The sequence below is a fragment of the Hirundo rustica genome, chromosome 13 (genome assembly GCF_015227805.2).
Source record: "Hirundo rustica isolate bHirRus1 chromosome 13, bHirRus1.pri.v3, whole genome shotgun sequence".
NCBI classification, from domain to species: Eukaryota; Metazoa; Chordata; class Aves; order Passeriformes; family Hirundinidae; genus Hirundo; species Hirundo rustica.
Window position 1 is genome coordinate 2571148 of NC_053462.1, and position 11669 is coordinate 2582816.

An 11669-nucleotide genomic window follows, 5' to 3' on the forward strand; every position below is an offset into this window, starting at 1 on the left:
GGAGGCGGCGTAAGGAGGCCCCCGCCGGCGGCGCCCCGCCTCAGCCGCGGCCGTGGGGGAGGAGGAGGAGCGGCGGCGGAGCGCGCCCGGCGCGATGTGGCAGCGCTCGGTGTGCGTGGGCCTGCTGGCCCTGGCGCTGGGCTACCTGTGCGTGCTGGGCCCCGAGCTGCCCCCCGCGGCCCTGCGGCAGCTCTCGGCCTCGCTGCTGGGCACGCTGCGCCGCGCCCGCTCGCTGGAGGCGCGCACGGTGGCGGCCTGGCAGGCGGCCATTGTCCGCCCCGCGCGCGGCTGGGCGCGCGTCGCCGTCGGGTAGGTGCGGGAGCGCGCGGGGAGCGCCCCTGGCGGCGGGGCAGGGAGCGCGCCGGGACGGGGACGCGCATCCCGGTGTCCGCGGGTGCGGGGATGGGACGTGCGGGTGCGGGGCTGCCGCGGCCACGGCGTGCGTGGCGATGTACCTGGCAGGTACCTGCGCCGCCCAGGGGAGACCGCACCTGCAGAGCTGCTTCCAGCTCTGGCGGCCCCAGCATCAGCAGGACGTGGAGCTGCTGCAGAGAGCCCAGAGGAGGCCACGGGATGCTCTGAGGGCTGGAGCCCCTCTGCTCTGGAGCCAGGCTGGGAGAGCTGGGGGTGCTCACCTGGAGAGGAGAAGCTCCAGGCAGAGCTCAGAGCCCCTGCCAGGGCCTGAGGGAACTCCAGGAGAGCTGGAGAGGGACTGGGAACAAGGGATGGAGGGACAGCACACAGGGAATGGCTCCCACTGCCAGAGGCAGGGTTAGATGGGATATTGGGAAGGAATTGTTCCCTGTGAGGGTGGTGAGGTCCTGGCACAGGGTGCCCAGAGCAGCTGTGGCTGCCCCTGGATCCCTGCAAGTGTCCAAGGCCAGGTTGGATGGAGCACCCTGGGCTGGTGGAAGGTGTCCCTGCCCGTGGGAGGATTGAGCCAGATGACCTTGAAGGTCTCTTTCAACCCAAACCATTCCATGATTCCATGAAAAAGAGCCAGATGTGAGTGCAGCACCTCCCGCAGTGCTGCTCAGTCGGAGTTGGACATCAGCTGAGGGGATCAATGATCCAGAACACTCCTGTGGTGGGGATTTAAGCCAGGCTCTGGCCCTGTTGGCAGCCCTTCTCCAGAGACGTTATTCCCAGCTTGATTGTCTGTAAAACAAGTTTACATTCAGTCCGAGGGTTGGGGTTAGGGTCAGCTGGAGCTGCTGGTCCATCCAGCACAGGCTGGCAATAAATAGGTACCAGAACCAAGTTTGTAAAGTGGAGAGAGGAGTGAAGCCTTTGCTTTTGGGAAGAGGTAACTGAGTCCAGGCAGAGCTGGAGAGAGATAAGGAGGGAAGGGACAGGGAAAGCAATGGATGTCGAGCTCAGGGAAATTCAACACCCTTTCTCTTTTTAAAGTAGGAAGAGAACAAGGGGAAAGTTCAGGAATGTCATGTTGATGTTAAATGCTGGGTTTAAGTCTGACCATTAATCCAGACATTATATTTAGCGCTTGACTCACTTTCTTTTAAATATATGGACGTGGCAGGCAACTTGACTTTGACTGGAGGATTCCACTTTCGGATGTTGGAAGGTGTTATCCACTTCCATGGCTGTGTAGCTCTGTGTTAGCAGGGGAATATGACTTAGTTTCATCCCCTTGCATCTGTAATGATTCATTAAAACATAAAATTGGGGCTAAAATGCTGCTTGAGCTTACAGTTTCTTTTCTCTGCGATGCTAGGGAATTTCTGTCCTTGGTGTAGGAGGTGATGCGCATCCAGAGGATTTTTGGGCTGGTTACCTCATGGAGTGGAAAGCCTCTGGGTTTTTCATGTCCTTTATTTTGTGTGATGCAGGGTTTTTTTTGTTGTGGCCCAAATCTGACTCTGGAAAGGTCACTGCTAAGGGAATGCTGAGTGCTGAGCACTCCACACTGACAGGGAGCAGGGACTGGCCCTTGGAGTGTGGTGGGGGAAGATGTGGAGAAAGTCAGGGATCCTGCATGAGTTTGACAGATGGTTTGGATCCCTGTCAGGGTAATGCGGGGCAGAGGAACAGAACTGGCACTTGACAGCAGCTACAGAAGATGTTTAAATTGCATCTCTGTGCAATTGCTGGTGTCATCTCAGGAAGTATTTGCTGCATGTTATTATTGCTCTGAAACCACAGAGTGAGACAAGGGCAGGTGTTTCTAAGTTGCCTTCCTGAGGTTCTGGTTCCAGCCAGAAAGTCTCCTGTCCTCTAGTCTGTGATTAAATCAATGAGACATGGGGACTGGAAGCTAGACTTTCCAAAAAGCGTGGATCTGCTGAAATGGTTCTTATCCCTCCCTTCCTATTGCAGGATTTTTCTCCTGTTTGCACTGCATGCTATTTCTCTAAGTTTGGGATGGTCCTTTGGAAATTGCCGCTTTCGAATATTTCAGCTGACAAATTGCTCTCTTGACTTTCTGTAAACAGAGCCAGCCTGTGTGGGGAGTTGTGTGTGGGTTTGGGTATTATTAGGAATAGCTGAAACTCCAGAGGCTGATCTAGCTGACTTAAATGCTTTCAGTTTTGTTTTTACCAGTTTTGAATCACCTGCACGTTTTAAACTCAAAATACGTATATTTTTAAAAGCTTCTAAAATTTTAAATAGCACTGTTACTATTCCTGTTCTTTTTAAGCGAGCCCAAGGCAGGAAATGAAGTAGAACCTGTATTGTAACATACTCAACCACCTTTGGACCACGCAGCTTTCCTTGTTTTCATTCAGCAGAAAGTTAGAAATCCCTCCCTGAGCACAGTAAAAGCCAGTCAAAGGGAGAAAGCTTTAGGAGAGAATGTCAGGAAATTCCTGTGCCTTTTTCCCCTTTGGCTGGTTGTTCTCCCCCTGCACAGGGGATGTGACCTCACCGCACTCCCAGCTGCCCTGAGGTCTGTCTGGTTTTCCCAGGATGCCTTTCCTTTCTCTCCCAGCGTCAACGCCTGCGTGGACGTGGTTCTGTCTGGGGTGAAGCTGCTGGAGGCGCTGGGCCTGGAGCCCGGCGATGGGAAGAACCACGCAGTCCTGAGCTCTGGGCAGGACCTCAGGGAGGCTTTTGCCCACTTCATGGAGAGAGGGGCGGCTGCCGAGCGCTTCTTCAGCGATGCCGAGGCGTTCCAGGACATTGCGCGCACGGCCTCGGAGCACCCCGCGGCACAGGTGGGTCTGCACCCGGGAGGGAGCCTTGGCAATCCTCTCCCTTAGCTGCCTTACCCCTGCTGACTTTCCTCCTTCCTCTGGAGGGCAAGTCGTTGAGGAAGAAGCTTGTGGTGTAGCTTGAGTTGTGTTAATGGTTTTCCTTGGGATTCTGCCCCTGCTGCAAATGGGAGGGGTTTAAGTGGTCTGTCCCCTGCTGACGTTCCCAAACTGAAAAGTCAAAGATGTCTCTTGGGAGCCAGATGGGGTTGAGGCTGTAAAAAAGCCTCCACTACCTTGGGATAAGGCTGGGAGTGAGGAATTGCCTGTTTTTTAGCTGTGTGGCCTGTTTCCTGTGCAAGAAGCCAGGAATGGTTTGGGTTGGATGGCACCTCAAAGCTCATCCAGTACAGTGAGCAGGGACACCTTCCACCAGCCCAGGGTGCTCCAAGCCCCAGTGTCCACCCTGGACATTTCCAGGGATCCAGGGGCAGCCACAGCTGCTCTGGGCACCCTGTGCCAGGGCCTGCCCACCCTCACAGGGAAGAATTTCACCCCAGTATCCCACCTAACCCTGTCTCTGGCAGTGGAATCCATTCCCTGTGTGCTGTCCCTCCAGCCCTTGTCCCAGTCCCTCTGCAGCTCTCCTGGAGCCCCTCAGGCCCTGCCAGGGGCTCTGAGCTCTCCCTAGAGCTTCTCTCCAGGTGAGCACCCCCAGCTCTCCCAGCCTGGCTCCACAGCAGCCCTTGGATCTTCTCTGTGGCATCTGAGCACCTGTGACCCTCAGGACAATCCATATTCACTGCTTTCCAAGCTCAAATCTGAGTTTAACTGGAAAACTTGACTTTTATTACTGAAGAAACTTCCAGAGTTCCTTTCACTTCACATGGGCACAGGCAGCAGGTTTCACCTCAACCTTAAACTGGAGGAAGAATTGCTGCAGTTTTTAAATGATTCCTTGTCAGCCTTGCTAAAAACCCACAGGGCTTTAACCACAGAGAGGTTGCACAGGAGTAAGGGCTGTTTATATGCTGAATTGAATTGGATTTTACAGCACTGTCAGTGTTGGGAATTAATTGATTTTTACAGGGCCGTTACCGGAAGGTGAATATTTAGATTAAAAATAAAGAATGCTCAGCTTGAGATCTCACAGAGAATTATAAAATCATTTTCCCTTCAACCCCAATAACCTTTAGTAACTCAGGGACTGCTGAACCCTGTTCTAAAAAGCCCAAATCTCCAGCCTGTGCTGAGGACTAAATGCATTTAAAGGTCCCCAAACAAAGGGATGCCCACACGCAGCTCTGTTTGTTTTCCAGCTTTACGTGGGAGGAAATGCCGCTCTCATCGGGCAGAAGCTGGCGACAAATCCAGACCTGAAGGTACACATGTGTTCCAAACATTCCATGCCATTTGCCTGTCTTCTTTCATTTGCTTGTCTCGTGTTATCTCTGTCTAGGTTTTGGGGATCTGGCAGTTACTTCTTAGGTTCTGCTGGTGGAACATATGGTTGGACTTCCAAGATGATTTTTAAAAATTGAATTATTAACTTTTTTCAATCAGTCGTGTAGGTGATGCTTAAATTTTGGCAAGGGATATGATGAGGGAAACTTTGTTTGTTTTTCCTTGTTTTCTAGATCCTCCTTTGTGGCCCAGTTGGTCCCAAACTCCATGAACTGCTCGATGACAATGTGGTTGTGCCGCCTGAATCCATGCAGGAAAGAGATGAATTCCATCTTATCTTGGAATATCAAGCAGGTACAATGGAGCAGGTGTTCAGTGGAACCCCTGAACATCCCTAAGATTGGTGCACAGCCTGAGGGCTGTCATTCTGAAGCTCCATAAACACTAAAATGCTCCCTGAAAATACAGATTTAACCGCTGATGAAACTCAGGGTAACCTTCATGTAAAGCCCAAAACAGTTCCATGGCTTTTCCTGCTGCTGCTGGAGCCCATTGAGTTTGTGATCTTGCCCAGGAACAGAGCAGTTCACGCACACTTGGTCCTGTTTGCTCCACCCCAGGTGAGCAGTGGGGCCGAGTGAGGGCACCCGCTGCCAACCGCTTCATCTTCTCCCACGACCTGTCCAACGGCGCCCTGAACATGCTGGAAGTGTTTGTGTCCAGCCTGGATGAATTCCAGCCAGACCTGGTGGTGCTGTCAGGACTTCACATGATGGAAGGGCAGAGCAAGGAGATGCGACAGAGACGACTCATGGAGGTGAGATACCCAATCCCCGAATTTCCTTAGTTTGCACTCCAGGTGTTCCACGGCAAGGCCTTGTTTTGCCAGGGTTGGAGGTGTAGGAAGGCTGTGCCCTCGGAGCTCCCACAGATCTCAGTATTGAGAGTGGGAGCTGCAGGAATGGCTGAAGCCTAATGCTGTGACACTGTTTTTTCTTAGATTCAGAGGCTTGTCCAGGGAAAAGAAGGGCTGGTTGCCTGGCTGGAGGGTGTTGACCTGGTTAATGGGTTTATCTAGCAGCTAAACCAGACTTTTCCTGTGCTGGATACGGAGATGATCCAGGTTATAATCAACACCTGCATTCCTGAAAGAGCATCTGTCTTGTACCACCTGTTTTACAGCTGAGGGCTTGTCCTGATGCAAGGCATTGGCCTTTTTCGTGTTCTAGGATCAGCTCATCTGCAGCTGCTTCAGATTTGTGAGGTTTTTGGAATTAATCCATTAAAAAGGTGCTCAGTTGGGAGCAGATTAAGCTTAGATACAGTTTTCCTGCCCTGGGTTTCTGCAAACTACAAGTTGTTTATTTCCTCTCCTTAGCAATACGTACACAGGTCAGACATCCCATTGGAATTGTTTATATCCACACACAGGAAGATTAAAGAATGTGTATCTTGAGTCAAAACCCTTTTTTTTCTCCTGCTCCTTAATAAATACATGTTCTAGGATTGTTTTTACCTTTTTCCTTTAGGCTGTGGCCTCCATCTCTGATATCCCAACAGACATTCCCATACACCTGGAGCTGGCCAGTATGACCGATCAGGATTTTATGAGCAACATCATGCATCAGGTAAGGAAAATGAAAGGATGTGCTCTTTTGATCAGGTTCAGTATCACAGTGCACACACTAGTGCATGAATACAGAAATCAAAACTCCACACTTGGTCTACACATTGGAAGATAAACTGAGATTGAATTTGAGCTGAGTTTGTAATTTTAAAAAATGCCTCGATTTTTTTGCAGAATTTCTTTCCTGGTGGTTCCTTGTTTAGCTTGACACAGCTCTGATCTCAGTGTTATGTTTTACGTGGAGTTGATGTGTTGTTACTCTTTACTGTCAAAGTGTGTGTCTGGAAAATTAACTGCACCAAATGGAATGTTTTCATGGCTGAGTAATTCTTGCCAACTCGTGGAAGTGCAGCGACTGGGAAACTGGGCGCCGCTTCTGCTGAGCCAGCAACAGGGTACTGCAGCAACCAGAGCCCGGGGAGGAGGAATCCCAGGTGTGAGTCCGCTCCTGAGGGCAAACCCGCTGCTCCCTGTTTCCGTTAGCAGGTCTTTCCCCTGGTGAACTCCATCGGGCTGAACGAGCAGGAGCTGCTGTTCCTCACCCAGGCTGCCTCCGGTCCCCACGCCTCGCTGGCCTCCTGGAGCGGCATTCCCGACGTGGGGGTGGTCAGCGACATCCTCTTCTGGATCCTCAAGGAGCACGGCAAGACGGCGGAGCGGGCCTCGGACCTGACGCGGATCCACTTCCACACCCTGGCCTACCACATCCTGGTCACCGTGGACGGGCACTGGGGCAACCAGGCGGCGGCGGTGGCGGCGGGGGCCAGGGCCGCCGGCACCCAGGCCTGCGCCACCGACACCATCGACACCAGCAAGGTCTTCCTCAAAGCTCCTCTGGAGTTCGTCACCTCCCACACGGAGGCACCGTCCAAAATCTCCCTCAATCCAGACGAGCCCGTGGTGCGCTGGCACAGGGAAGGCATCTCCTTCCACTTCACCCCCGTGCTGGTGTGCAAGGATCCCGTCCGGACCGTGGGGCTCGGGGACGCCATTTCAGCCGAGGGACTGCTCTATTCCGAAGCGTATCCTCAGTAGAAAACCAGGACGCTCCTTCTTCTCCAACGCTGCGCGGTGCCCGAGACCCGCGGATTGGGATCCGGAGCAGTGGTGGAATAGGAACAGAACCAGGGTGTGGTGTGTTTTCTGGGTATAACTGAAAAAAGAGCCAAAGAATAATTCCAGGTATAAACTGACGGCTACATTCCAGTCACTCGGCAGTGACTCGAGCCCTTCACGTGCAGGTCGGGTGCAGATGTTTTAATATTTAATGTGAAAATCGGCTTTTGTCTTAAGGGGGAGGGACACAAAGACCAAAATCCCTGGCTGGCAAAGTTTGCTGTTCATAGCTCAGAATGGATCTTTTCTGGTAGTGCTGGAAAATGCAGCGGCAGGAGAATTTCCTGCCCCTGGATCCCAAGGAGAGCGCAGCAGTGCCCAGCCCTGCCTCACCTCTGGTAAATTCAAAATAAAAGCCTTGTGGGTTATCTCCTCCCAGCACACTGCAAACCTTGCTTGGGGTGAGGATGGAATTATTGCCTGGTGCAATCACCTCTCCGTGTGCCCAGCCCCAGAGGGAGCCACGGTCCCAAAATGTGACACAGACTGAACCTACTCCAGGCTGCACTGGTGATTCTGGATATCTGTGACTAAGGGTGTTCAACTGAGCCCCAGCAGCCTGTGCTTAGCTTTTAGGAAACAAGGGGTGAAGATAATCAGGGTTTCTGTTTGGGGGACAGCTCTGTCTCCCTGGCAGGGAGCCCCCAAACCATTCCCTGAGTTTGCTGTACACTAAATACTCTGCTAACAGTTGATGTGTTACAGAAAACTCAAGTGCCGGAGACTCATTTTTGCTTGTGTGAGAATGGCTGTGCCAAATTCTTCAGTCTCCCTGCCCTCTAGTAGGAAAGGTCCCTCTGGAAGCTCAAAAGCTGCAAGAGTGTTTTCCAGGCAAGACTGAAGTGAGGAGGCCTTTTCAGGGTTTGATGTTGGGGGGTTTTGACTAGATCACTGATAGTTTCTTTGCTCTGGCCTTTGAAATTAAAAAAGCAGAACCATGTCTCCTTGTTAAATACTTTGCTTCTATTTTTTTACCTTTTCACAGTCACACACTAAGAACTGTAGAGCACCAGCATGGTTTTCTCTCTTTCCTGCATGGTTTTGTCTCTGGCCACTTCAGGAACCTGGAGTGCATTTGCACAGCTCCCAAGCCAGTTTTCAGTAGAACTGGGTTAAGTGCAATCAGCATGTCTGGGCAAGCCTGTGCCTTAGCAGAGCTTGGCAGAGGTTGTTCCAGGTCAGTCTTTGCACCTGAATGGAGGGAGGAGAGTCTGTGTCACTCAGGGTGGAGTGATCTGTTGCAATAACACCGTCAGGCTGCTGTCTGTGGTGTTCTCTGTTGGGAAAAGCCATCCTGGCTGCTCTGCAAGGATGAAAATTGGCAGCTGTTGTACTTGCACTGACTCAGCACACAGTGCTGTCTGTCATGTGTATTCAGCTTTCCCCCTGAGCAAAGTCTCCTGTGTTGTACAGTCAGGGCTGTGTTTTCCTGCAGCTCAGCCCACCCTGAGCTTCCCCTGAGTGTCAGCATTTGATCCACGTGCAGGATCTTCTTAAGACTGGAGGCATTTCTACCCAGATTATTTTTTTATGATTATGATTATTACTGCTGTTGTTATTATCATTGATAAACTGTAGCACAGGACTTGGGAGTTCTGGTTTAGTCTTCCTAAACTGAAAATAAATGAAAAGAACCTCTCCTTTTGGCTCACTTAGAGGTCCAATGCCATGAGCAAGGCTGTTTTTGCAGCCTGGGATGCAGGCACTCCACTCCTAAGGCCACCACAGGCCATGGATCTGCCAGCTGGAAACTGATCTTGGCTTACACTGTGGCTTCTTGACCTGGAACTCAACAAAACTAAACACACACAGGCTGTCACCAGCAATGGCCCTGCTGCTGTATTTCACTTCTTTCTTCCCAGAACACTTCCAAGGATGTGAGGCTGATGGGAGTGACGTTCCTTACAGCCACCTACAGACCTTGTCCCAGGGTCAGTTGTGCTTGCAGTGAATGGGACCGTGGCAGGCTAAACTGAGCTTTTTTCATCTGAGTCAATAACTGCTGAAAAGAATCATTAAAAAGGAGCTTGGTGCTTAGGAATGATGTGGGCCAAAACGCTAAACTGATCCTTTTTGTTCCCTCCTCCCTGCTGCTCCTCCCATTTCTGCTGTGGCCCATTCTGGGTGTGCTGAAGGCCTGGCATGGGGAGTGCCAGCTCCAGTCCCAGCAGCTCGGGCTGGCCAGGCTGCTGCCCTGCCCACATCTGCTTCAGCAGGCACAGAGAGCTCATCTGTGCCCAAAGTCACTTCCCAAGGAGAATCCTTAACCACCGTGACCTGTTCATCAGCTGTGCTAGTGGGATCCCTGATTAAGTTGTGGAACAATCTATATGGTAATAAATCTGAATTGAATGGAGGGGCCCAGCAGCCTTTGCTTTGTTTCACATGCTGTGAACATGATGTGCTTAACTTCCTTCTGCCTTCCCAAATTAATGACAGGGAGGCAGAGTTCCTGAAAGCCTTCCCCTACACCTGCAGTCTTACACCTCTGCACAGCTACAGTAGTGACAACAAAGAAAAGCTGCTTCGACAGCTGCAGAAATACCAAAGCTTTGACACCAGGCTTGAGCTGACCCTGCTCCCCCTCGTCCTCTGTCTCTGCAAATTCTATTTGTTCTCCTGTGTTAGTTGTACCATGAAATCCGCAGTGATGGATGACTCAAACCTCAGCAGCCTCACTCCTGAAGCAGGGTTTGCACTGGAAATGTTTATTCACACAGACTCTGCTGGAGAGGCAGCAGCAGAGCTCAGCACTGTGACGGCTCTCCACGGTAAAACCTTTGCACGTTGGTATTTTCACTTGTGTGCTCCTGCAGCCACCTTGGCTTGGGTTTATTTTGCCTTCTCCATGATCTAAAGTGAGCATTCTGCCCATGTTTTCTGTGTATGGCACTTACTGAAGGTCAAGTGCTGGATTGTTTGGGAGGTGTGAATCACAGGGGCCTGGCAGAGTCTCAAAGGACACGTTCCTTCTCCACTGTGCCCTTGGGGCTGTGCCATGGAAGAGCCAATCCCAAATCCAACTGTTGCCAGTTTAAAGGCTCTTTACCTTTGTTCCTCTCCAGGGGACTTTCACAGCATTACTTAGAATCACTTGATTTTCTTTTGTTCCCTGGTTATCTCCTGTTGGGATGTGTGAGATCCAGTCAAGTTCGCCCTCCCTTCCCAAGTTCATTTTACAGAACTGGTGCTGAAATGTTCTTCCTCAGCCTTTAGCAAAGACCTCATTAACTGCTTTGTGCTGGATGTTTTAGAGCTTGGCTCAACTCCTTAGCCACTGGAATCCAAAGCCTGGAGAGCAGCAGAGCACTAAATCCATTCCAAAACCTGATGGAAAACTGCCAGCAGTTGTGCTTGGCTTCTTTTTTTTACTATTTATTCTATAACAATACACTGAATTATCAGGATCTGTGTGCCACCAGGTGACCTGTCCAGCCACGTCCAGAGCAAAGAGCTGAATAATGGGACAGTTCTGTGAAATGGTACAACAGAACTCCATTGCCAGTTATCCTGAAATGTCAGTTTGGGGTTCTTTTGGAGCTTGCAGCTTAGGTGAAAGCTGAAGGTCGTGAGTGAGTGAACAGCTAAAGTGTCTCTGTGCCAGTATTGTCTCTATGCATCTGTTCCAGAGCAGCGCGGGCACAGACTTGTGTCACCCAATTGCTGCCTTGATCTTCCATCTTCCTAATTCCTGGGCTAAGGAACCTCAGAGTGTTGGGGGGAACAGGAGAAAACCAGAGGAAAATACCGGGTCTGAGTAACCTTAGCAGTAAAACTTGGATCTCAGAGCCAGCAATGCTGGTTCTGCCTGTTGGAGATGTCGGATGAAGTTCTCCTCTTTCACTCTGGAGCAGTTTCCTGTGTGGTATCTCAGCTGGATCCAGGCAGAATTCTCAGGGAGCCCCTGATGCAGACTCTGGTGGGAGGATGTTGTCTCAGCAAAGGTTGGAAATAGCACAGGGCCATTCCCTCCTGTGCCAGGAGCTCTGTTCCCAACAGCCTGGGATCAGCCTGGGATCAGCAGATCTCACAGCAGCTGAGGAACACAAATGATGGCAGGAATTATCCCATTAAAGTGCAAGGAGAGGCAATGGAAAAAATACTCCGGAAACCTCCCCTGTGAATTTCTCAGGAAAGCTTCCCCTCGGTGCAGACTGGGTAAAACTGGGTTCAGATCTCCCCCGTGTCTTCCTTTAAAAACAGGGATTTTTTGGAGCAGTGTGGTTTAAGGGAGTGGTAAAGCTTTCCTTGTAGCAGAACTGAGTTTTCTCTCCTAGAAAAGTCTTGGCAGATGGAGTACTTGTTATCACATGGGCTCTTTTTGAATGCATTTATGTGTGGAGCTTATTATTTTAGTCAAGTTATCCCCC

At 51.1% G+C, this 11669-nt stretch overlaps 1 protein-coding gene across 2 annotated transcripts; it reads left to right on the plus strand.

Moving 5' to 3' along the window:
• The first annotated feature begins 67 nt into the window (after positions 1–67).
• Positions 68–10014, plus strand: ADPGK (ADP dependent glucokinase). Of its 2 annotated transcripts, none has more exons than XM_040077241.2 (7): positions 68–309; positions 2951–3176; positions 4472–4534; positions 4790–4910; positions 5177–5373; positions 6086–6184; positions 6667–10014. In XM_040077241.2, exons 1-7 carry the CDS (start codon positions 95–97, stop codon positions 7216–7218), a joined length of 1473 nt encoding a protein of 490 aa, XP_039933175.1. In that variant the 5' UTR covers positions 68–94; the 3' UTR covers positions 7219–10014. The 2 variants fall into 2 exon arrangements, with proteins under 2 accessions (XP_039933175.1, XP_039933176.1); XM_040077242.2 differs by having other exon boundaries at positions 6670–10014.
• Positions 10015–11669: the final 1655 nt, after the last annotated feature.